Consider the following 26,416-nt stretch of genomic DNA (forward strand, 5'->3'; position numbering starts at 1 on the left):
GACCACTCGATCCCCGCACCCGTTGGTAAAAAAAAAATATATATATATCGGCGTATAACACGCAGGCACGGTTTACCCTGTGTTTTCAGGGTCAAAAAAGTGCGTGTTTTACGCCGATAAATACAGTAAATTGATTCTACCTGTCACACATAGAGGGAGCCTTATAATGGTATATTTAACAAGCTGAAAGGAAGCCAATAAAAGAAGTTATTTGTTAAAGTTTACATGCACCTTAACCGGTATGGAAGATGGTCATAATATCCTTCCAAAATTGGCCAAAACCCAGTATCGCCTCTTTAGTTCAAATGCATACCCATTAATGCAGTGTTTCTCAACCTTTTTTGTCTTGCGGCGCACCAAAAAGATCTAAACATTTTCGCACCACACCTGAAAAGATTTAACAATTTTTGTGGACAGCAGTAAATGTATACAAAAGCAGCAGTCTTGTGTGATCCCCAATATTCGATATCACTGATATCGAATATTGGGGATCACTCAAGATTACTGATTTTGTATATATTATATTTTCCTGCTGATATAATATTGGGGAATGGGGATCACTCAAGACTGCTGCTTATATTTACTGCTGATATAATCACACACTGGTCCGTCCTTCCATCCCCATCTCTTCTCTTGTCTTACCTTCTCAGCTCCACACTGTGTGGGACAACCAGGGACTGCGGGCTCCTCTACTCTGTTGTCGGTGGGTCTGGAGGAGGGAATGACGCCACGTTGAGTCGCACCATGCTCAGCACCTCCATTGACTAGAAGCGCCTGGCACACTGCTGGTAGCCAGGCTGCAGCCTAATCAAAATTCAGGATCCAGATTGGTGGTGTCTGGCACAGCGAACCTCAACCAATCCAATTCACGCACAGGCCAGGCAGCACAGATGACTGTGTTCGTGTGAGGCCTGCACAGTGAGTGATCGACAGTCAGCACTATGCTGGCGTAACCTCGCCGGGCCTGGTGAACAACATGAATTATCCATCCATCTGGGTCAGCCTGTGCCCTCCCTAGACAGCAGTGCAGGAGCACCGGACCTGCCCACGGCACACCTGCAATTCTCCCGCAGCACATTAGTGTGCCGCGGCACACAGTTTGCACAAACCTATGAACTGCTCTTTCAAATTACTTTTATTTTGGCTTAAACTTAGGAAAAAATGCATGAACCAAAATTGGGGTATCAGACACAGATAATTGTTCTGTATGGGTTATAACTAATGCTGCATTTTTTGTTTTATTTTTTATTTCCAGTTCAATTACATTGGATATTTTGATTACAAAAAAGAGACCATCCGTAAACTGGGAATGAAAGCCAATACTTGCTCATTTAATCCAGGTGTCTTTGTAGCCAATCTAACAGAGTGGAAGAGACAGAACATAACCAAGCAGCTTGAAAAATGGATGCTATTAGATATGACGTAAGTACCTATAAATTAACTATACATCCTTTTTCCCAAATGAAGCAGTCTTTCACTTCGCTCCCTCTAGTGGTCGCCTTGAACAGATTTTTCAGGAAAAAACAAAGATGTAAATACAATGCCTATAGGTCCCCTTGCGTCTGAAACGCTAAAACAATGTATGTATGTATATTTATATATATAATATATGTATATGTGTGTGTGTGTGTATATGTATATATGTATGTGTGTGTATATATATATATATATATATATATATATATATATATATATATATATAATTAGCAGAGCATCCCAGAGAGAGCCAGGAAAAGTCCTGTTCGGGGTTTATACATCTCCCGGGCTCCTCTCATATACGTTCAGGGATCTCTGATCCTTGGTCCTCTGCCTCTGGCTAATTTAAACTCACCTGAGCAGAGACAGCCTTTGCTCTGCAACCAGCTGTAGTAAATTACTACTTAAAAGGCCAGTACCTAGAGTGAATAAACATGGAGGAAATCCTAAAACAATTGGTGTTCGCCAATGCTGCACAACAGCAAGCAAACGCTATCACACAGGAGCAAACCAAGGCGATGTGCCGACAGATTGGTGCTGTGCAGGAGCAATCGCAGAGGCTGTTTGAACAGCTCGCCACTGATGCAAAAGCGGATAGGAAAACCTTGACTGAGGTTGTGGAGATGCTAGCACAGTGGTCACCTGCTAAAGTTGATGATATTGGAGACAAGCCCTCAGCCATCCATGTTGGTCACTTTCTTTCTAAGATGACTGCAGATGATGATCCAGAGGCCTTTCTGCTAACGTTTGAATGGACCACTGAGAGGGAAGGTTGGCCTAAAACCCAGTGGGCAGGACTGGTCGCCCCCTTGCTTTCTGGAGAATCGCAGAAGGCATACTATGATTTGGATTCAGCAGAAGCAGGAGACTGTGAAAAGGTCAAGTGGGAAATCCTGGCGCGACTTGGTGTCACCTTGGCAGTTCAAGCACAGCTGGTTCACAGGTGTTTCTTCCAAGACGAGAGGCCCCCAAGATCACAGATGTTCAACCTAATTCACCTGGTGAGGAAATGGCTACAGCTGGAGTCCCTATCTGGGCCACAAATAGTGAAGCGTGTGATCATGGACCGGTTCCTAAGGTTCCTACCGGTTCCTACCAATTCCCCTGCAGAAGTGGGTGAGTCAAGGAGACCCCAACTCGGTGGACAACCTGGTGGAACTCGTTGAAAGGTACTTTGCTGCAGAGAGCCTGGTCACCACCCCTACAGCCGCACGGACTTTCCACCCAAAGCCACTGTCTCCCAGGCAACCGGTAAGACTGTTCCAGGGGAAGTGGGTGGTAAGCATGGCAAGGAAATAGGGGGGAGGATTTTTGGTGCCAGGACTGAAGTTTAGCGTCCCAAACAAGGGAAGCCACTGCCTGTCGGCAAACCAAACTGGGGAAACGTCAGGTGTTTTTGTTGCCAAGAACTGGGACATGTTGCAGCAAACTGTCCATTGACAGATGAACCAATGCAGTGTGATCTATCTATTAGAAGGGAGTCTAGGTTTGCGGCTGTTTCATACGCTGCAGCGCAAAATATGGGAAAACACATGTGCCAAATGACTGTTAATAATAAGCCTATTACGGCCTTGCTGGACTCTAGAAGTCTAGTGACTTTGGTTACAGCTGATAAGGTTGAAACTGTGAATCTTCATGCTAAAAAAGTTGCTGTGATCTGTCTACATGGGGATACCCAGGAGTATCCTATAGCCACTGTTCAGTTTAAAACTGGCTTCGGTACGGTGACCCATCCGGTCGGATCTGTGCCCCACTTGGTGCACAAGGCCAACGTTGCTAGGGACTTCCCTAAGTTTTGGGAACTGTGGGATCGTCCCGACCCGGTCACAGTAGCTGACTCAGTGGCAGAGCTAGAACTCCTGGCCACTACTGACAATGTGAGTTCAGGGGACTCCTCTCAGGGCTCCCCGGGTTTTCCTTTCTCAGTTATGGCAGGAGAACTGGAGGAGTCTGAGGAAGTCCCCACAACCAGTAGAGCTGGACAGCCATCTGTTGAATCTGAGCCTACGTTGGAGATTGCTGACCTTAATTTGCACAAGGAAAATTTTGGTACTGAGCAGAGAAAAGACCCTACCCTTGCCAGGGCCTGGGAAAATGTAATAGTGATTAATGATGTACCTGTCGAACCAGGGGACAGGCCCTGTTTTCCTTATTTCAGCAGCAATGAGGATTTACTGTATTGTGTATGTAAACAGAATGATGACGTGGTTGAACAATTGGTGGTCCCTAAGCCATACAGACGGGTGGTGTTGGAACTTGCCCATAGGCACTTGCTAGGAGGCCATTTAGGGGTTGAGAAAACTACTGAAAGGGTGTTGCGCAGGTTTTACTGGCCCGGGATACAGAAAGATATTGAGAATTATTGTCAATCCTGTCCTGTGTGTCAGATGTCAGCCCCACTACCCCACTTCCGAAGTCCTTTAGTGCCCTTGGCCACTATTGAAGTGCCCTTTGAGAGGATTGCCATGGACCTTGTGGGTCCACTCCCCAAGTCTGCCCGCGGCCATCAGCATATTCTGGTAATCATGGATTATGCTACCCGTTACCCTGAGAGAGTTCCCTTACACACCACATCTGCTAAAAACATTGCCAAAGAGCTGTTTATGGTGTTCAGTCGTGTTGGCAACCCTAAAGAAGTCCTTACAGACCAGGGCACCCCATTTATGTCACGAATAACTAGGGAGCTGTGCAAGTTATTTAGGGTGACCATCCTCAAACGCATGGCTTGGTAGAACGCTTCAATAAGACATTAAAGAGCATGTTAAAAAAGGTTGTTGACAAGGATGGGGAAAAACTGGGACTTCCCGATACCATACTTGATGTTTGTCATCAGGGAGGTTCCCCAGTCCTCTACGGGGTACTCTTCATTTGAGTTGCTTTATGGGAGACACCATGCCAAAGAAACTTGGGAGGGGGAGCAGACACCCCATAAAAGTGTCATTGAGCATTTCGCTCAAATGCAGGAGAGGATTACAGCAATCATGCCGATGGTAAAAGAACATTTACTGCAGGCCCAAGCAGCCCAACAGAGTATATATATAACAGGGGGGCCCAACTCCATGTTTTCTCACCTGGTGACAGGGTCCTGCTATTAGTTCCCACTGTTGGGAGCAAGTTCCTGGCTAAGTGGCAGGGTCCCTTTGAAGTAATTGAAAGAGTTGGGGAGGTCAATTACAAGGTATATTAACCAGGAAAAAGGAAGCCCGAACAGATTTACCACATAAACCTGTTAAAGCCCTGGAAGGATAGACTGGCATTAACTGCGAGGTCCCTCCCGGTAACGCCTAATGGCTAACAAAGGGTTATTGGCAAATAAGCCTGACTGGTAGCGCCAAAGAGAAGACTGCATTTGTGACCCCGGAGGGTTCCTTTCAATATAAAAAAATGCCTTTTGGGTTGCAAAATGCCCCCGCAACATTTCAGAGGGCCATGGACAGGACCCTATCTAGATGACATAGTGGTACATAGAACTGACTGGGAGTCTCACTTGCCCCGTATCCAGGCTGTCCTTGATTCCCACTTCAAAGAAGGTTTTACGGCAAATCCAAAAAAATGTGCCATTGGTCTAGAGCAGGGATATGCAATTAGCGGACCCCGAGCTGTTGGAAAACTACAGGTCCCATTATGCCTCTGCCTCTGGGTGTCATGCTTGTGGCTGTCGGAGTCTTGCTATGCCTCGTGGGACTTGTAGTAATGCAAAATCTGGAAGTCCGCAAATTGCATATCCCTGGTCTAGAGGAAGACAAGTATTTGGGCTACACTATAGGTTTGGGTGGTGTCATAAAACCTCAAGTGAGTAAAATAGAAGCCATCCAGGAGTGGCCACGTCCTGCAAACAAGAAGCAGGGCAGGTCAGGGCCTTTCTTGGTATTGCGGGGTATTATAGAAGATTTATCCTAAATTTTGCAACTATAGCTGCCCTACTGACAGACCTTACGAAAGGGAAAGACTCTGTAATGGTGAAATGGTCCTCAGTAGCAGAGGAATCTTTCCAAGTCCTGAAGAAGGCTCTTTGTGCACATCCAGTACTGTACTCCCCCGATTTCTCCAAAGATTTTCTGGTTCAGACGGATGCGCCTGATGTTGGTATCGGGGCATTACTATCACAGGTATACAATGGGAAAGAACACCCTGTGGTGTACCTAAGCAGAAAGCTCAATGACCATGAGAAAAAGTATGCAGTCATTGAAAAGGAATGTTTAGCCATAAAGTGGGCCATGGACGCACTCAGGTACTATTTGTTAGGGCGCCAGTTTGAGTTAATAACTGACCATGCTCCCCTGAAATGGATGGCCCAAAAGAAGGAGACTAATAGACGGGTGAACCGCTGTTTTTTTTTGCTCTACAGGATTACTCCTTCACTGTAAAACACAGGCCAGGTGTTGAGATGGGGAATGTATATGCCCTGTCCCGTGTTCACTCCTGTTGGGCTACAGGTGTTCCAACCCTGGGGTTGAAACAGGGGGGGGGGGATATGTAGCAGAGCGTCCCAGAGAGAGCCAGGAAAAGTCCTGTTCGGGGTTTATACATCTCCCAGGCTCCTCTCATATACGTTGAGGGATCTCTGATCCATGGTCCAGTTCGGGTCTTGGTCCTCTCCCCCAGGCTAATTTAAGCTCACCTGAGCAGACAGCCTTTGCTCTCTGCCTGGGAAGCACAGACAACGCTGGTCTGTGTGAGCAAAAAGGTTGGCAAAAAAGCCGTTTATGTGGAAACTGACAAGCAGTAGGCTTGCTCAGCCTGGTAGTTAGGGCCTGCATAGTGTATAATATTTAGGATATCTTGTATCGCCTTCCAGTAAAGGATGCCCAGATGCTCATTTTGTACAGGTGAGTGTAATGTGTAGTGTGTGCCTTGTCAGCGACTAGAAGAATATATGTTGTTTTTTGAGAGAATGTTAAACATGGGAGGGTAGAAGGGTGAATAACACGAAGGTAGGATAAATGAAGACCGGAAAGTAGAGAGGGTGAAAAAGAAAAAAAATAAATAATGGAGGGGTTAGTCAAGTTTTTAATACCTGTCACGGAGCAAGAAAGAATAAGGATGAGTACTGAAAATGCACCCCTTTGCCTTCTATACCCTAACATTCAGATCCAGCAATGACTGGCTTCTGATGTTGTTGGCGCTATGCTCCACTCTGGGATGCTTCTGACATGGGATCAGCCATACTGTACACATGCGGATCTTTAACGTTAATGTCATTGAAGATCCTGTCTTCCTGTAGCCCCACTAAGAGACCAGCTCGATGTTGAAGTTGGTGGTAAAGAGCCATGCATTCACAGTACGTAAAAGCAGCACCTGGCCTGATGTAGGCCTTAGCTTCCATCGATCAGTATGATTTGCAGTCTGTAGTTTGATACATAGAAACGGTGATGAGGGAGTTGGAAAGCACTTTAAGCTGCTGGTGCATAAAAATGCGCTTATCCTTTCAACATACATGGGACACAGCCTACCTACAGTTCTTATTGTCTTTGTGATTTAAAGTACGCCACTTTACATTAGGATAACAAGGGTTCATAATACTGTAGTAGCTACTATCTTCATTGCTTCTATAGTACACTTTTTTCCAGAATTTTGTTTATAGCCTTCAGAAAGGCTGCATTATGTTAAATTGTTGCTGTAACATGGTGTCATTAGGTATCAGAAATTTGTTGCTAAGTAAGGCACTCATGTAAGTTTGCTTATGTTTTGTTTTTTTCCTGGCTTCTAGTGAAGAATTATACAGCAAGACCCTGGCTGGTAGCATCACTGCACCCCCACTCCTTATTGTCTTTTACAAGATGCACTCCAGCATGGATCCTATGTGGCACGTCAGGCACTTGGGTAAGGCAAATATCCATGGGGAGATAAAAAAAAATGTTTTATGGATTAACTCTGCATTTGTAAAACATCTTTGGAGGGAATAGAAGATGTAAATTTGTGTTAGCAGAGGCTGACTTACCCACTGACTGACACCAATCTCATTAAAGTCACTTTTATTATTCCTTGCTGTCTTCCACCTGCCTTGGAGGCTTATTTCTCCTGCTCTATTCTTCAGGAACTGTGAGATCCCTTTATATTGGCTGCCACACTTCTAACAGTTGTGGCTGGAGTAGCTAAACTTGATAGCACTCTCTTCTATCGCTACTTACTTTGTCTACACTCACGCAAGGGGTATGGGAGGCAGTGTTGGCAAATGAGGCAGAAGGGGGACACAGGACAGGTAAGTATCAGCAGCTGATGGGGCAACAAATTAACCAATTCATTTGTTAACAATTGAACCTGTTAATTTGCCATGAATAAGCAAAATGCAGGTGTGTGGTACGTTTTCCCTGCAGTAGCTGGTGGCCTCTTGCACCTTTTGGTGATCTCGCACCTCCTCTTGCTTGTTCCATAATAAAAAGTTAATTGGAGAAAATGAGACCCCCCCCCCCACAAGAACTCTTGCAAATGTCTAAACTTTAAAGAGCATTTGGTGATTTAACACACCAGGAACTACAAATAAACAGAAATTGCTTTAGGTGGGCTGATAATTCACAAAGGACTGCAGTTAAATGTATTTCCTGGCTACACACATTATAATATGATTGAAAATCTTCTTTAGATTTACCAGCAACTAGGTAGCACATCGTTAAAGGGGTTGTAAACCCTCGTGTTTTTTCACCTTAATGTATCCTATGCATTAAGGTGAAAAAACACCTGGCAGTCACCGGCCCCCCAGCCCCCCGTTTTACTTACCTGAGCCCCTTCATTTCCTCGGCAGGGTTCCTCTCCACTGGGTCCTGGATCTTGATTGGATAGATTGATAGCAGCGCAGCCATTGGCTCCCGCTGCTGTCAATCAAATCCAATGATGCGGGGAGCGGGATCGAGTCCAGTATTCGTGTCTGTGGACGCAAATGCTGGACTCGGGAGCGCGCCCGCAAAGGTAACCCCCTCGGGCGCTTCTCCTAGGGGGTTATCTGATGCGGGGAGGAGCTGCGAGAGCCGCCAGGGGACTCCAGAAGAGGATGTTCGGGGCCACTCTGTGCAAAACGAGCTGCACAGTGGAGGTAAGTATGAGATGTTTGTAAAGGATCGTTTTGTTTGTTTTAAAAAAAAAAAAAAAAATCACTTTAATAGAGATTACAAAGTCAGATTGCGAATATGGTGTTGCTATCTTTAGGATTAAAAGAGATTAATACAAAAGCTTTCTCTTCAAACTGACTTCTTACAAGAGGTAGTAGAGAAGCAGTTATTAATTTGCACATGGATTTTTTAGGAATGTGGCTAGCAGTTTAGGGTCTTGATAAGCTTATGCATTTGGACCTAATTTTTTAATTGATGTAAATTCTTAAATGTGCTTATTATGTAGGTATAAAGTTGGGATCTACTAAAAAAACTGCACCTATGCGGTTGGTGCGGCTTGCCTTTGTGCGGACACAGCAGCCCATACACTTGAATAAGCTGCCGTACCTGCAGGAAAAAGGTCCCTGCGCCTTTTTAACAACGCAGCCAGAGGGAAATTGCATGGTGCTTTTTGCACCAATACGATTTTCTGCACCCGCAAACACACTGCATGTTTAGATGCGTGGGGGGGCCACTAAAAAAAAGCAGTGCGTTGTGGGTGGATGCGGATGCAGGAACAGGTGTGATTGAGTTAATCATGCTGGGAGATCTGTGTATGGAATAAAATGAACCTGTCTATGGCTTTAGGCTGGGTTCACACTTGAGAACGCAGCGGCTCACAGCAGGAGTCTGGTGCGTCTCCATTCACTTTTTCAGGTCTAATTTCAGCCTGAATTTTGGGCTGAATTCAGACCTGAAATGGACCAAAAGATGCACAGGGCTCCTGTGCAATTTGCATCGGAGCCACTGCGGAGATGGTGAACCGGCTCCATAAAGAGCTGGTCATAAATCTCCTGCTATGCGAATTGGATGCGGTTTTCTCTGCATCCAATAATGTGAACCCAGCCTGAAAGGGATCATGCTCTGCATCTGCTCTCCTTTTTGATGTAAAGATCTGTTTAGGAAGGCGAAAGCGTGCCCTTCTGGGAAAGTGGAGGTCACACTTGCTTTGGCACCAGTGTATATCTATGACTTGACATTTTGCACAAGAATATCGGAAGACGTAATTTATGGACAATCATTTTGTTTACAATAGATTGCCTTCAAGTTTTTGATTCTCTACATTCACACTTGGTGATTTGTTTTTATATTAATAAGATACATAATATGTAGATTTATTTTATTCATGTGGTTCATTTTTTTTTTTTATCATTCTTGCATCTGATGATATATAATAGATACCTGGATATAGAGTATATGATTTAAAGCACTAGATAGGATTAATTTATTTGTATTGAACTTGGCACATTTTACAAATGTACATATTCTCTGTTCTAGTTAACTGATTGGGGCATTGTAGTGGCTTCTAACTTTCTTTCAACCTGCAGCTCTGGTAATATCAATTTACAAAGGGGGTGAGATTTATTGTTATATCCAAATATGCGGTGGCACAACTTTATTTTATTCTGCACAATTATTCAATTACTGACAAAATTGTACTCTTTTGTAAAGGTTCAAGTACCGGGAAACGTTATTCTCTTCAGTTTGTGAATGCTGCCAGGCTTCTTCACTGGAATGGACATTTTAAACCATGGGGAAGAGCATCCTCATACTCTGAGGTCTGGGAGAATTGGTATGTTCCAGACCCCACTGGGAAGTTTCAGCTCATCAGGAGACACACAGATGCTGATGAAAGCAAGTGAGAGAAGACGGTCATCCAGAAGTCACATGAACTCTTGTTACTGGACTTATTATTGAGCATTGAAGAGCAGTATTTTCTCAGGAAACCAGAAACAAAAGCCATCTTCTCTTTTTTTTTCCCCTTTAAATTGAGATACACTACAAACTATATTCCATGTTATGTATATCAGTATTTGTTCTCAATATGCTATGAATCTATTTATCTGATCAATTTGTATTTCAGCATCTGGTCATATTGTTGATCAAACACTCCAGAGTAATTCCGTCCAGTACAGGTTTCACAATTTGCCTAAAGGACACGGGTGTTGTTATCTGTTACTGCTACGCCAGCGAACTCATTAGCATGTTATAATACTTTGTTCCGAGGCTGTGACATTATGATGATTCAAGAGGGGGAATTCATATTTTAGCCACTAAAGAGGCAAACGGAACATAAGGTCTCTTGCACACGATACTCCTGTTTGAGCATCTACTTTTTTTTTTTGTATTTTCGCGCCTATGCGGTCGCGCACATTTTCGCACATGGAGGGAAGCTTGTTCTCGCATTGACAATGTCAATGGGCAAATCTGTGCTAATTTGCACGCAAACATGCACGCATGAGGCGTAAATTTTTTACTGAAGAATACACGGCGCTTGTTTACACTCCTGTGTGCATAGACACATTACAAGTAATGGGCTGTATTTTAGCTAAAAAAAAATAAAACATTTAAAATAAAATAAGCTGCAGTGTGCAAGAGGCCTAAAACTGCCAGTAGCACAATCGTCTCAGAATTTCTAGGATTTATAACATGGAATATGGTGATAGGGCAGGGCATAGTTTCTTGTAATATAGGATTATGATTGGAGTACTTTAAGATGGTCAAAGCTATATTTTGTAGAGTCACTGTATGTTTGTGCAAATGTAATCTTATGCAGTCATTTCACTTCATAAGTGTGAGCAAAGCTATCTTCAAATTGTTGGTCAGGTGCTCTGTACTGGGTCTCCTGGTTAGATAAAAATTCACTATCTGTGAACTGTACTGTTTCATGTCTGTATATTACTGTGCTGATGGCATCCCAGTATTTGCAGGGATTTTGCTGCTGGTGGTGTGAAACCCACCTCCTTCCCAAGCAGGGGGTGAGGTATTTGACTCTCCACTTTTGGACCCTACGACTTTGTCAAGAATCCCCAAATATGTTTGCATATCTGCAGGTTGTGGTAGAATTAAAAAGGATTTGTGTCTGGGTGTTAACACCACCGCTTCATTCACCCAGGCATTTGTGCACCTGCATCTGCCTCAAGCTGTGTGCAGGCACCCTATGGAAGTGAATGCAGATGCAGGAGCATGTGCACTGCATGCATACAGTGTGTCTTCACGGCCATACACCTGCTCCTCCACACCTGTCAAATTTTGAAGAACTGCTGTGTCTGTGCAGCTGCTGCATCTGCATTCACTTCTGTAGGGGGCAGATGCAGGTGCAAAAACAAAATCCTCATTCACGCAGTAAAGTTAAGAGTTCTGACTTTCTAAATGTACAAGGGAAACCCCCTTAAATTTCCGCTTTAGTGAAATATCATTGCATATCTCTTATTGGGATTCTATTTGGTAATATCACAATTTCTGTTAATCTGTGCTGTGTTTATGCAAGGCAGAGCAACAGGTTCACCTTAACCTCCCTGGCGGTATGATTATTTCATATTTTTGATGCTGAAAGCGGTACCATTATTTTGCATGGAAATTTGGCGTCTTATATTGTAGGCCTGTAATTCTTAGGAATAACTCACTTAAATCTGTCCAAACAAGAGTCTAGCAGACATCCCGGGTATGCTAAAGTTTGAAACCCAAAATCATAAATTATAATATAATAAATAACTATAAATAATAATATAAATATAATGTAATCAAATCAAAAACACTGAAATTTGCTCAGTTGCAGAATTGTCGCTATCATTACTTTTCAGTGTTTGATGACGGATCTCCCCACAAATCACTATCGCTCAATACTGCGAGTGATTCTAATTTATTATTGCTGTTTTGTAGCTGGTCTAAAACCACTTTTGATGTAAAGGGACGGTTTTGGTTGCTATGGACAATCTTCAGTTTCAAGGCAGAAAGAACAGTTTTTATAATATAAAACTGCAAGCAGGGCACTGGAGACACCACTAGGGACAAAAGGGAGGTGAAATAATTTCATACAGTAATAGTACTGTACTGTATGTATAGTGTGTGTTTCACTTTTTGAATTTGGCGCCGTTCTCCGTCCCCGTGTGTCGCAACGCTCGCAGGGAACAGAGATCAGCTCTGTGATGAATCGAGCGGAGGACGAGCCGCTCACACCACTCACACTGCGGAGAGACATCGCAGGATCCTGGGGACAAGGTAAGTAAGCTCTTCCTGGATCCTGCGATGCGATCCAGAGTCAGGGAGGTTAATGCGTTCCATATACTAGCCTTACCTTTGCCCCTGGCACCAGATTGGCAGGGGAGGCAAACCTAAATATCCATTACTTCCTAGTATCAGAATCATGTGAGATTGCTGGTGTAGATATGTCACCTAGGGAAAGAGAAAGTCATCAACCCTGTATAAGCTCCCTATTGTTTTTTCCCAAGAGCAGTGGAGGAGTGCTACAGAGGTATCAGTGAGTGGGATAGTGGGCTTTCAAGAGAAGCTTTAAAATGAATTTGTTACTTTGTCCATGTAACAAGGCACTTTACGGGGGGGCCACAGGTCAATACTGAAGACTTTTAGATGCCAAAACAACTTGTGTTGCTTTCAATCCAAGTGTATCACAACTAATTACACACAGCCTTTGCAACAAACGTTTTTGAGAGCACATGGACCAGGCCCACCACCTACACAGCAATATATGATATTTCATGAACTGCACTAATTGAAAGTACAGCTATTCATATCTAATCTTATCCAGTAAGGCAATGCAAAGAGCGGAGAGCCCTTAGTTATGGTTTTCTAAAGGTTAGAATTGCTCTTGCATTAGAGCCTATGTTTGACCTTACTGAATGTTTGTACTATTGTGATTGGCTAAATGTATGGCCATAAAATATCTAATTGTACTGTGGGCAGGCAATGGGACCGCTTTAATAGTGCAGATAGTTGGATCCTGTATATGCATGTTATACGTTTTGTGAAGCAGCATTGCAAGTTTGTTTGTTTTTTGCTATTTATATCAGGATTTGCTGCAGTCTTACTGCTAGTATGAGTTATGCAATAATGAATCAAGCAGTGAGTAGTTTTCCTGTTTTGTCAGTCAATTATTTGTTTACAGTGTTTTAAACCACTTTTTAGCTGCATTTGTTGCCTTGTACTTACATTACTGTCTGAATTTTCCTACATCTGTTGAAATCTGTTTAGTACTTTAAGAAACAAAACCTGGCTGTTTTTGGATACAGTACAAAATTGTTAAAATTTTTTTTTTTTTTTTCCCCTTTTTCGTTGTGTTTTTTTTTTTTTGTTGTTACTGGGGAGATTTCCATCCACTTACTGTCTTGGAGACAGAACAGGAAGTGGAGGGAAATGCGATTGATCGTAGACCGACATCAACACAATTTGCTCTAATTGGAAGATTTACTTTGCCTTGTGTTCTTTAAAATGTAGGATTTGCTTTACTAGTGGTTACCAGGAAAAAATAGTTGAATCTACCTGGCTGAAACACCACAGATAATTGGGGTGCAGGTCCACATTAGGCCTGTGCCATGGGATGACTGTGACTGATCACAGCAGTCATAGGAGTAGTTAAAAAAAAAAAAAAAAAATAGAGTTAGGTACTTGGTAACTCTTTTTCTAAGAAGTCTTCCAGGGCAGCATCTGAGAGATAGGCTCCTCCTCCCTAAAACAGGAAACACATTAGTCCACCATTATAAATTTCACAGTCTTACCTGCGTGCCTCAGTTGTAATAAAGCACCAAAGGAAATCACAGTTAGCTTAAAAGCTCCCCCCTTTTGTATCTGGTATTTGTTCTTCCAAGGGTGGGAACTAGTGCTGCCCTGGAAGACTTCTTAGAAAAAGAGTTACCAGGTACCTAACTCTATTTTCTCGAATCGTCTTCCAGGGCAGCATCCGAGAGGATGTATCAAGCAATACTTACTAGGGTGGGGACAGAGACTGGAGCACCTTGCTACCAAATGCCTGGTCTTGGTCGGACAGCTGGTCTATACGATAGTGCCTTGCGACGGTACTGAAGCTCCACCATGTCGCTGCCCTGCAGATCTGCTCCGGAGTTGCCCCTGCTTTCTCTGCAACCGAAGTTGCCCAAGCTCTGGTTGTGTGTGCTCTGATCCCGTCAGGAGGGATGAGGTTTTGTGCCTCGTAGGTCGTCTGTATGGCCATTCTTATCCATCTGCTGATGGTATTCTTAGAAGTTTGCTTCCCTTTTGTTGACCCCCGCTTATAGGACAAAAAGAGAAGTTGTTCTTCGCCAGTCCTTTGTTCTTTCGAGGTATGTCACAAGTGTGTTTCTTACATCTAGTTTGTTGTAAGTGTCTCTTTTTTTGCTATCCATGCTTTTTGGAAGTGAAGGGATGATGATATTTTGTGTTCTGTCGAACTTTGAAGAGACCTTGGGTAGGAAAGCCAGGTCTGGCGAGAGAATTATCTTGTCTATATGTATAAGACAGTATGGTTCCATCATAGACAGGGCTTGGATTTCGCTCACTCTTCTGGCCGACTCTAGGGCCACAAGAAGTGCCGTTTTTAGAGTGAGGTTTTTGTCTGAGCTGTTTTCTATCGGTTCGAAAGGAGGGGAGAGAAACCCTCTGAGTACCGTGGACATGTCCCAAGTTGGCGTCCTATTTATTTTAGCCGGTCTGGCTCTTTTGAGTGACATCAGGAATCGTTTTATTAGCATATCCTCTGCGAGTCTGGTGTCCATGAACGATGACAGTGCTGCCACTTTTACCTTTAGTGTGCCCAGGGAGATATTTTTATCTGCCCTGTCTTGTAGGAATTCCAGAATTGTTGGGATTATCCTTCTGCTGGAAATTGGTTTATTTTTGTTCCAGGAGACAAACTTTTTCCTCACTTTTTCATAGATTGCCCTAGTTACTGGTTTCCTGCTGTCTAAGATGGTATTGATCACCCTGTCTGACAATCCCTTATTCTGGAGTCTTATCCTTTCAGTAACCAAGCCGAGAGTTTCAGGATTCTGTGGTTCGGATGGTTGACTGGGCCTTGTGATAAAAGATCTGGCCGGTCCAGCAATGTTAGATGGCGTTGGATGCTGAGGTTCTGTAAGTGGCTGAACCATGCCCTTTGAGGCCAGTATGGTGCTATCGGAACAGGAATGGATTTGTCTAGGGATGAGTGGTTGCCATCCCACTGGGACAGAATGTAGTTTTGTAGTGGTCTCATGTGCATCTGAGCCCATGTGATGGCTGGTATTGAAGCCGTCATTAGACCTAGAACTGCCATTCCCTGTCTGATTGTGATGGCGTTGGTCCCTGTTAGAGAGGTTACTGCCTGCGTTATCTTTTCGCTCTTTTCTTCTGTTAGGAAGATTTTGGTTAGTCTGGAATCCAATACATATTATCTGTGTCTTCTGAGGGAAATAGATTGCCTTCTGAGTCCGGATCTTCCTCCTCTGACTCTGAGCAGAGTCCGTCCTCCGATTCAGATTGTTCGGATTCCTCCGAGTCCTCCTCTTGTTCCTGCCTTTTTGTCTGTTCCCTGTTGCCTGAGGGAAGGCCTGTCCCGCTGGTAGATGGGGTACTGGCTTGATTTGCTGGTGCTTCCAATCTCTCGATTGCTGAGCGTAGAGGTGCCATGGTGCTTTTAATCTTTTTTAAAAGAGGTGAGCAGATCTCTCAGGTAACCTTGCGACTGGCCACCATTTTGTCTATGCATTTTTGGCATAATGGTTTTTTCCATTCTGGTGAAAACCGATGGCTGCACGACGCACATGCTTTGCCGCTTTTCTTTTCCTCTGGGGTCCTAGCCTGAAATCAAGCATAAAGAGACCCTCGTGAGGAAATGAGGCTAAAGACTGCCTTTTAGGAGTAGTCTTTGCAGTAAGGTAGAAGACAGAAGTGACTCTGGAGTATTCTGGCTTACCTTGGAGCCGTCCTGGTTTGCAGGATCAGCAGGGCAGGGTGGAGAAGCATCCGACATGGTCAGCCACCCAGAGCCTCTGAATGGAGAGGCTTTTTAACTGCTTCCTGCTTGAGCTCCGGCCCCGCCCCCAGCTGACCCTGTGCAGGTTGGTGGATGCACCTGCACATACTACAGTTGCTGATGACCTCCTTCCTGAAATTTCATTAGGGAGGGGGACTCTGCTGTTTTGTTGTGTGTTGTTTTTTTTTTTTTTTTTTTTATGTATATATAAACAAATTTTTTTTTTTTTTTTTTAAATATCTTTTTTTTTTTTTTTTTAATTTCCCACCGCCCGGAAGTGATGTCACCCACGTGCCGCTCTCTAATCTTTCCTAGAAGTCTCTTGGACTCCGGGAAAATGGCCGCCGACTGGAAACATGTGACCAGAAGTGGCGACGCCACCATCTTGGTACACCCAGCCGGGCCTCCACGAGGAAAGGCTCTTCCGCAGAATGTGGTGGAACGCCGAGGTCCGCGGCGAGGAGAGAGGGCAAACGAGCGGGCTGGCGGACGGACGAACAGGCGGTAGGTGACCAGATGAAAGAAAGACAAATTGACACCTACCGCGCTATGCTGTCTGTGGGATCCTAGCTGAGTTCTCAGGATTCAGGAGGATTACTGCCATGGGTTGATTTAACAGCATGTCCCTTCAGCCCGTAGTGTGGGGAGAAAAATGCCAGTGCATTTGTATCAGCTTGAGGGGATGATTGCAGACCCCTCTCTAGGGGTGAAATCTCAGGCAGAGCAAAGCCTTTTTGCTCAAATTTGCTGCTCCTGCTTGCCCTCCCAAGGCCCGCTGGGCTGGATGGGATGCTGGCAGGGGGTCTCCTGCAGGTAGCACAGAGACAGGTCTTAAAATAACAAACATTTCTTGCAGCTCCTGTGGGTCCAGAGGAAACACAAACTGAGGCACGCAGGTAAGACTGTGAAATTTATAATGATGGACTAATGTGTTTCCTGTTTTAGGGAGGAGGAGCCTATCTCTCGGATGCTGCCCTGGAAGAGGATTCGAGAAAAGGTTTTTGTTCATGAAGCCCTTGTTTACTACTGTGATTGGCCACAGCAATCACATGGTACAGGTTAAATGAACTTGACCCTGTACCATGTGATCACTGTGACTAATTAACAGTTCCTGATCACTGCGACCTGTACTGACCCTGGCCTGTTTGACCACGTTTCTGCCTGCTGCCGAGACTGATCCTTTGCCTATTTGCTGACCATGTCTGCCTGCCGCTTGAACTGACACATCTGCACTCCTAACTGACTACGCTCCTGCGAGACACCAGTTCCAGCCGTCCCCTGCAGACAAACTCCTTTCTTCAGCCTCTTGTGCTTCCTGGTCAGTGAACATGGCATTCCTGGGGGTAGCCATCTACTAGTGGGCTAAGCTTGCTTAGCTTATATGCATGGGGACTGCTTTTGAGGTTACACTAAGCTATATTCCTTGACAGAATGTGTTTTGGGGTTTAAAGCTAAGTATGCCTGTGCTGTGTGTTAGAAATATTTATTGACAATTTTGTGTAAAAGATTTTCATTCTGCATTTTCCAAAAACTTGTGGCAAAAAATTCTTCATACCACTTAGAAAATACATTGTAGTGTTTGCTTTTCAAAATGCAGTCCTTTTTTGAGTGTTTCCGCTGTCCCAGTGCCTCAAAAATATAAAAGTCAGGTAATTAGATGTGTAATTTATGCTCCTTGGATTTTGAGCCCCTCTATGCTTTTAGGCTGTAAAAAAGTCTGACACATGGTATCCCCATACTCGGGAGGCATAGCAGAATGTGTTTTTGGATGTATTTATAGGTAAACATATACTGTGTGTGAGAAATAGCTTGTTAAAATATAAACTTTGTGAAAAAAAAATTTTTCTTTTTTTTTTCATTTAAAAAAACTCACCATACCTCTTATCTACCTATTTAATTGTTCCATCTTATTTCCTTTATATAGAAAAAAAAATAAAAACCCAGTGGTGCTTAAATACCACCAAAAGAACGCTCTGCCTTAAAAAAAAAATATATATATAGATACATATATATATATATATATATATATATATATATATATATATATATATATATATATATATATATATATATATATATATATATGTATATATATGTATGTATGTATGTATGTATTACAGTGGATATAAAAAGTCTACGCACCCTTGTCAAAATGTCAGGTTTCTGTGATGTAAAAAAAAAATGAGACGAAGATAAAACATTTTAACACCTTTAACCACTTCAGCCCCGGAAGGTTTTACCCCCTTAATGACCAGGCCATTTTTCGCGATATGGCACTGCGTTATTTTAGCAAACAATTGCGTGGTCATGCGACCTGTCCCCAAATAAAATTGCCCTTTTTTTTCTCCTCACAAATAGAGCTTTCTTTTGGTGGTATTTGATCACCTGCGGTTTTTATTTTTTGCGCTATAAACAAAAATGGACGTAAATTAAAAAAAAAAAATTTCAGAACGGAGATCTGCCTTGTCTACTACGGCAGATCCCCCGTTCTGTCTGGGAACGATCGCTGGCAGCCGACGGACATCGAGTTCGCCGGACCCGCTGATTGGCTCCTCCACTGGCCAATTGGCACACGCCCACAGAAGCTAGTGCACGAACCGCTGTACCGGTATGGCGATTCGCACAGCCGAGACACCTTGCCACAATATAACTGCAGCGGGTGGTCGGCAAGTGGTCCATATAAACTGTACAGCTCAGTTGAACAAGTAAAACTAAAAGAATATGTATGGTTGCATAAGTGTGAACACCCTTAAACTAATACTGTGTTGAAGCACCTTTTGATTTATTGCAGCACTCAGTCTTTTTGGGTAGTCTATCGGTATGGCACATCTTGACTTTGCAATATTTGCCCACTCTTTTTTGCCAAAACACTCCAAATCTGTCAGATTGGGAGGGCATCTCCTGTGCACAGCCCTCTTCAGGTCACCCCACAGATTTTCAATTGGATTCAGGTCTGAACTCTGGCTGGGCCATTCAAAAACTTTAATCTTCTGGTGAAGCCATTCCTTTGTTGATTTGGATGTATGCTTTGGGTCGTCCTGCTGAAAGATGAAGTTCCTCTTCATGATCAGCTTTCTATCAGAAGCCTGAAGGTTTTGTGCCAATATTGACCGGTATTTGGAACTGTTCATAATTCCATCTACCTTGACTAAGGCCCCTTTTCTAGCTGAATAAAAACAGCCCCAACACATGATGCTGCCACCACCATGTGCTTCAGTGTGGGTATGGTGTTCTTTTGGTGATGTGCAGTGTTGTTTTTTTTGCGCCAATCATCTTTTGGAATCATGGCCAAAAGTTCAACCTTGCTTTCATCAGACCATAACACATTTTTCTGCATGCTTTTGGCAGACTTCAGAAGTGTTTTTACAAAATTTAGCTGGGCTTGGATGTTTTTATTTGTAAGGAATGGCTTCTGTCTTGCCACTCTACCCCCTAGCCCAGACATATGAAGAATATGGGAGATTGTTGTCACACACTGTATTATAGCTGGTTGCTAAGGAGGGGGCTGGGAAGCCGGCCGCCGCTTCCTTAACATCCGGTAAGTTGTCAGCTGTCAGCAGGCTTCCCCACTGACAGCTGGATTTAGAAAAAAATTGCGGAAAAAAAAATGGCCTGGGCCCTTGGAGTCTAGTATGGATTTTTAAAAAAAAAATAGCATGGGGTCCCCCCAAAATCCACACCAGACCCTTTTCCTAGCATGCAGGAAAGGAAGGGGACGAATGAGCGAGCGCGCGCCCACCTTCTGAACCATACCAGTCCGCATGCTCTCAACATGGGGGTGTGGGTGCTCTGCTCCCCACCCCAAAGCGCCTTGCCTCCATGTTGATAGAGCCCCCCACCCCAAAGCACTCACCCCCCATGTTGAGGGCATGTGGCCTGGTATGGTTCAGGAAGGGGGGGGGGGCGCTCGCTCCTTCCTTCCCTTTCCTGACCTGCCGGGCTGCATGCTGGGATAATGGTCTAGTATCTATTTTGCCATATATTATTTTATTTTTTTTTTTGTCGTGGGGGGGTCCCCTCCGAATCCATACTAGACCCGAAGGGCCTGGGAGGGACCCCACGCGATTTTTTTTTTTTTTTTGCCGGCAATTTTATTTTTATTTTTTTACATTCAGCTGTCAGTGGGGAAACCTGCTGACAGCTGATGACTCATCGGTTGTTAAGGACGCGGCGGCCATCTTCCCGGCCCCCTCCTTAGCAACCAGCTATATACAGTCTGTTTAACTACTTGTGGACCGCCCGCTGTCATTGCACGTCGGCTGAAGTGGAATTCCGTTGTTATTGCAGCAGATAGCTGCCATAACCCGGTATCCTCTTCAACAGCGGGCAGTCAGCTTTCAGATAAAAGTGGTTTCTGCGGTGGATTCACTGCGAGACCACTTTTATCGGGGGCAGGAGATGCCCCCCGCCACGCTCTGGTCGTCTCCGCCGCTTACCGGATCGCCATCTCCATAAGATTGGATGGCGGAAGACCAATAGTCTTAAAAAGGTAATTCATTTTGTTTTTATTTTTTTTGTAAAAAAAAAAAAAAAATACTTTTTTATTTTTATTGCATTTTAGTGTAAATGTGAGATCTGAGGTCTATTTCTCAAATCGCCTTTCAGGACAGCTTTGGAGAAAGCGCAGCTTCGCCCATTTTCCAGGAAACACATGCAGCCTTCAAATCCCTCCTCTTCCACCATGGCTTCAGTTATTGTGTTTCCTCTGCCATGGTGGAATTGCATTCTGGAACCAGGGAGCTGCGCTCTCTCCAAGGTAGAGGGATAAGGCTTACCTTTGTTTGTGCAGTGACCATCCCAGCACCCCCTCCCCCCAGTACAGCCGGGGGGGTGTTCCAGAGTCCCAGGTCTCTTCAGCTCAGGGGATACAAGGGCCCGCAGGAGGCGTCGTGTGCCCGGCGTCCGCTGGTGGCCGGGCAGGTGCCGAATGACTGTTCTGGGTCCCGGCCGGCGGGTGATGTCATGTCCGGTAATGCGGCTTCCTGCGGGGGCGTGGTGCAAGTTGTTCCAAGTGCCTGGAATGCAGAGACTAGGGGGCGGGTCTGTCGACCGGCGCTTCCGGATAGGGGGCAAGTACTCTTCCCTGTGAAAATAAAAAAATATACAAAATATTGTTGCGCTACTATAAAGGACAAGTAAATAAATAATAAAAAAAATAATAATAATAAAAAGTAGGAATAGCAGCCAGCATCAACAATGTAGTGAAAATGTGAGAGAAGCTGAAATATGTATAGAAATGCGGCGCTAAACACAAAAATAAATATTAGCTACCACAATACATATATGTGACAACCAAACTTTCAACGTGATGGTGTAGAAACCATATGTGAGATAAGGGAGGAGGAGTGAACCTCAAAGGGAAAAATTAAAGTTCATAATCACAAAAGTGTCCATCAATTTTAAAAAATGTGTTCTTCGGTGTCAGAAAAAGAGGATAAGTAACATAAGTGCAATGTGAATCGCAAAGGTGATCTTCCTGTACCAGGTATCCACATATGAAAGTAGAAGGAGCAAATACGCTTACCGGAGAGGGTGGACACGTTTGCCGTATGGCTAGGTGTCATTCAGGCTTGTGGATCAACCGATCCAGATCGATGCTTGCGGATGGGGCGTATGCAGCAGATTCAACTAGTTCCTTTCTGATGACCATAGGCAACCTGGAAATTTTCTGATGTTCTGAAGATATAGATGTAGTCACCTTCCCGGCAAATGGATTGCCAAAAGGTGTAGCTTTCACTCAGCCAGTGTGGGAACATGCGAAAGGAAAACCCCATATAGTGCTTGAATCCATTGGAACAGGTTTATTGTAAACCAAACAAGATACAAATCCGAACAGCAGCAGCAATGGTTAAAAGTGATCACAGTATAGATAAAACAGCTTGGTACCAGGGGACAAATGGCTAATAGCAACCCGACATGTTTTGGACAAGAGGTCCTTCTACTGGGGCATATCGCCTATTGTCCAGTATCACGCTTACATATATAGACAATTAAATTGTTTAAAATCACAATCAGCTGTAAGCACCGCTGTAGAGCGGACCTCACAGCCAATAGAAAAGCAGCAATATGTGATTGACCTATGCCACTATCATGTGACTAAGCCGGCCAATCAAGAGTCCCTAGTGTCAGGTAACCTGTCGGCGCCGTCCGGGATGACGTCATCATACAATGACTCGTGCTCCAAGCCTCATTTCCATACCAGGAAGAGGCAGGTATGGTTACATGGTGTGGGGCGGGACCGCTCCGCCCATAGGCCAGACAACAGCGTCATTGCACGATTGAGTCAGACGCTCGTATCCCGGCAGCTTCCTGTGTCAACGGAGGTGCCGAAGGAGGACACAGATGTGCTGGCAAAACGGGACAAACAACGTATATGTTGTAAATAAATATTTAAGTAAAATAATATTACAAACCAGGGCATCAAGCAAAGAGCTCACCACAGGGGTATATAAAATGGGAACTTGAATGTACCTAAACATCTCCCATGAGAAATGTGAATGACATACAGGTGTCATCTAATTGGAACATATGAGGTCAGCTGTAGTAAGCCTGTCACAGGATCGTATGGAAAATCAATCTTATAAAAAATAAGCCTTTAAAAATTACGTCTAATGACCATATAAAATATAAAAAGAAAAGAAAAACGGAGGTCAAAATAACTGAACATGCGGTTATTAAGGTATATATATGTTATAGGCACATAAATGATGGTATACTTATTCGAACTATGCTCAATCTAAATGAATATGGGGGAGTACCGTGGTACGAGGGTAAAAGTGAATCAGATATGAAGAAGGGGGCCAAATCAACAATGGATTATGATTTGTTGATAAACGCATTTAGGTCCCATTCAACATTCAACCCGTGGGGAAAATAACTCTTTAGCTGGAAAATCCAGAAGGTTTCGAGTTTGGATACCTCTCTAATGCGTGGGCCCCCCCTCCAATGTGGAATGAACTTGTCAATGATTTGAAACTTGGTGCCCCTCGGATTCTTGTCATGATGCTCAAGAAAGTGACGGGGGACACTGTGGTTAGTACAGCCTAATTTAATGGCAGTGATGTGTTCGTTCGCCCGAGTGCTAAACGCCCTTATAGTGCGGCCCACGTACTGTCTGTTACACGGGCAAGTAATGAGATATACTATAAAGCGAGTAGCACATGCGGTGAAGTATTTCATATGGTATATGGTGGAAGTAACTGAAGACTGGAATGTTTCAGATTTCTTACGTCCGCAAAGATTGTGCATGCAGACATTGCATCGTTTACAAGTATAGTAACCCTTAGCTTCTGGGAAAAAGGATGCTTTGTTAGGCAGTTCGATGACATTATGTGAAATGTGGTCACGTAGAGATGGAGCTCCCCTAAAGGTGACACCTGCATTAGCAGGAAGCACTGGACCTAGAACCGGATCGTTCTTTAGCACTTTCCAATGACGATTTAAGATATGTTTAATTTGTTTATGTTGGATGGAGAACTGAGTAAACATCGACCACTTGAATCTGTCATCGGGGGTGGGCTTGAGACGTTCAGTGGTAAGTGTGTCACGATCAATACAGGAGATTCTGGTGATCTCTTGATCTATAACTGATGGTTAATACCCTTTTGCAACAAAACACTTCTTTAAAAATTGGGCTTGCTTTACAAAATCGGAGGAAGTGGAGCAATTTCTGCGGATACGTAACAGTTGACTACGTGGGACAGATTCCAGCCATGGGCCATAGTGGCAACTGTCTGTGGAGATATATCCATTTCTGTCCGTCGGCTTGAAAAAGGTGGTGGTCACAATACGGCGGTCAGCTATGGATATCTCCAGGTCTAAAAAATGTATAGAGACCGTGCTTGTCTCGTATGTAAGGACTATGCCCCTCTCATTGTTATTAAGAGTGGCCATGAATTCATGGAGTGTTTCCTCGTCACCTTTCCATAGGAGGATGTCGTCTATATAAAGTGCCCATAAACACAGCTCAGGTCGCTGTAATGGGTTGACGACATCCTCCTCCCATACTGCCATGAAAAGGTTGGCGAGGCTGGGGGCAAATTTATCCCCCATGGCCATGCCTTTCTTCTGCAAGAAAAATTGATTGTTGTACCAGAAGTAATTGGTAAGTGTAGCAAATTGCAGAAGCTCCATAACAAAACTTTGCTGTGATGGCAAAATATCGTTATTCTCGGCAAGGTAATGTTTCACAGCCTCGAGTCCTAATTTATGTGGGATACAAGTATATAATGCCGTGACATCTGCCGTAACTAGGATAAGATTGTCCTGATATTCGACGGACGCCAGGCGGTGGATGGTATCCCTTTGATCTTTGAGGTATGAGGGGACTTTGCACACCAACGGTTGAAGAAAAAAGTCGATGTAGCGGCCGATTCTGGAAGTTATCGAATCAATGCCGCTTATAATAGGTCTACCCGGAGGCCTTGTTATGGCCCCAAATGAAGGGCAGACGCAAACGAGGTTCCCGAGGGGGGTGGCGGGCCAGGAAAAAGAAGACAACATTAAAAACCAGTGGCATTTTCAATCTGAGCCAGAGAACCTTCTCTGATGCTGAATTGTATGTGTTGGATAAGGGTCTCAAGTTTGCTCCCTCTAGGAAATTGAGCAAATTTGGGACCTTTATAGATATTTTGAAATTTAAAAGAAAACTCAACATTCAGAGACATTTTTTGAGTAACCATATTAACCCAGAAACTTTGAATACAGTGGGGACTGAAGTAAATAATGGAGGAATAGTCCATTCCGGTTTAGCGAACCCCTCACTCTTTAACCACCCAAATAATATGGCTCCTTCTATCAAAGTCTTCTTTGACTTGGTATTGAAGGACTTAGATCAACTACCTGTCAAACGTGCTTACGACCACCCCAAAATAAAGTTGGGCTTGAAATCCCTCTGCGAATATAAAGACAGTGATCCGCCCCGCCGACAAAGGCGGGGGCCTGGTAATCCTAGATAAGGAAGACTACCACCTTGAGATGTGTTGCATTCTTAGCGACGACAAAACCTATATGGCACTGAATAACAATCCCACAAAAGTTTTTAAAAAGAGACTAACAGAAATTGTAGAACGAGGTTACAGACAGGGTATCTTAAATAAAAAAGAAAAAGAATATCGTGTCCCAGTAGGCCCACGGATCCCAGTAATGTATTACCTCCCGAAAATACACAAGAACTTTACAAGGCCTCCGGGTAGACTAATTTATAAGCGGGATCGATTCGATAACTTCCAGAATCGGCTGCTACATCGACTTTTTTCTTCAACCGTTGGTGTGCAAAGTCCCCTCATACCTCAAAGATCAAGGGGATACCATCCGCCGCCTGGCGTCCGTCGTATATCAGGACAATCATATTCTGGTTACGGCGGATGTCACGGCATTATATACTTGTATCCCACATAAATTGGGACTCGAGGCTGTGAAACATTACCTTGCCGAGAATAACGATATTTTGCCATCACAGCAAAGTTTTGTTATGGAGCTTCTGCAATTTGCTACACTTACCAATTACTTCTGGTACAACAATCAATTTTTCTTGCAGAAGAAAGGCGTGGCCATGGGGGCTAAATTTGCCCCCAGCCTCGCCAACCTTTTCATGGCACTATGGGAGGAGGATGTCGTCTACCCATTACAGCGACCTGAGCTGTGTTTATGGGCACGTTATATAGACGACATCCTCCTCCTATGGAAAGGTGACGATGAAACTCTCCATGAATTCATGGCCACTCTTAATAACAATGAGAGGGGCATAGTCCTTACATACGAGACAAGCACTGTCTCTATACATTTTTTAGACCTGGAGATATCCATAGCTGACCGCCGTATTGTGACCACCACCTTTTTCAAGCCGACGGACAGAAATTGATATATCTCCACAGACAGATCGCCACTATGGCCCATGGCTGGAATCTGTCCCACACAGTCAACTCTTACGTATCCGCAGAAATTGCTCCACTTCCTCCGATTTTTTAAAGCAAGCCCAATTTTTAAAGAAGTGTTTTGTTGCAAAAGGGTATAAACCATCAGTTATAGATCAAGAGATCACCAGAATCTCCTGCATTGATCGTGACACACTTACCACTGAACGTCTCAAGCCCACCCCCGATGACAG

General features: G+C 44.0%; 1 protein-coding gene across 3 annotated transcripts in view; it reads left to right on the forward strand.

The window, feature by feature from the left end:
• Nucleotides 1–18,133, forward strand: part of GLT8D1 (glycosyltransferase 8 domain containing 1) — a 69,978-nt gene extending 51,845 nt beyond the window's left edge. For all 3 annotated transcript variants that reach the window (XM_073592427.1, XM_073592428.1, XM_073592426.1), the window contains exons 8-10: nt 1,256–1,422; nt 7,187–7,299; nt 10,014–18,133. In XM_073592427.1, the coding sequence (XP_073448528.1) occupies nt 1,256–1,422; nt 7,187–7,299; nt 10,014–10,204 (471 nt within the window). In that variant the 3' untranslated portion in view covers nt 10,205–18,133. The remainder of the gene's footprint in view (nt 1–1,255; nt 1,423–7,186; nt 7,300–10,013) is intronic.
• The last annotated feature ends 8,283 nt before the right edge of the window (nt 18,134–26,416 follow it).

The sequence above is a fragment of the Aquarana catesbeiana genome, linkage group LG07 (genome assembly GCF_042186555.1).
Source record: "Aquarana catesbeiana isolate 2022-GZ linkage group LG07, ASM4218655v1, whole genome shotgun sequence".
Classification (NCBI taxonomy): domain Eukaryota; kingdom Metazoa; phylum Chordata; class Amphibia; order Anura; family Ranidae; genus Aquarana; species Aquarana catesbeiana.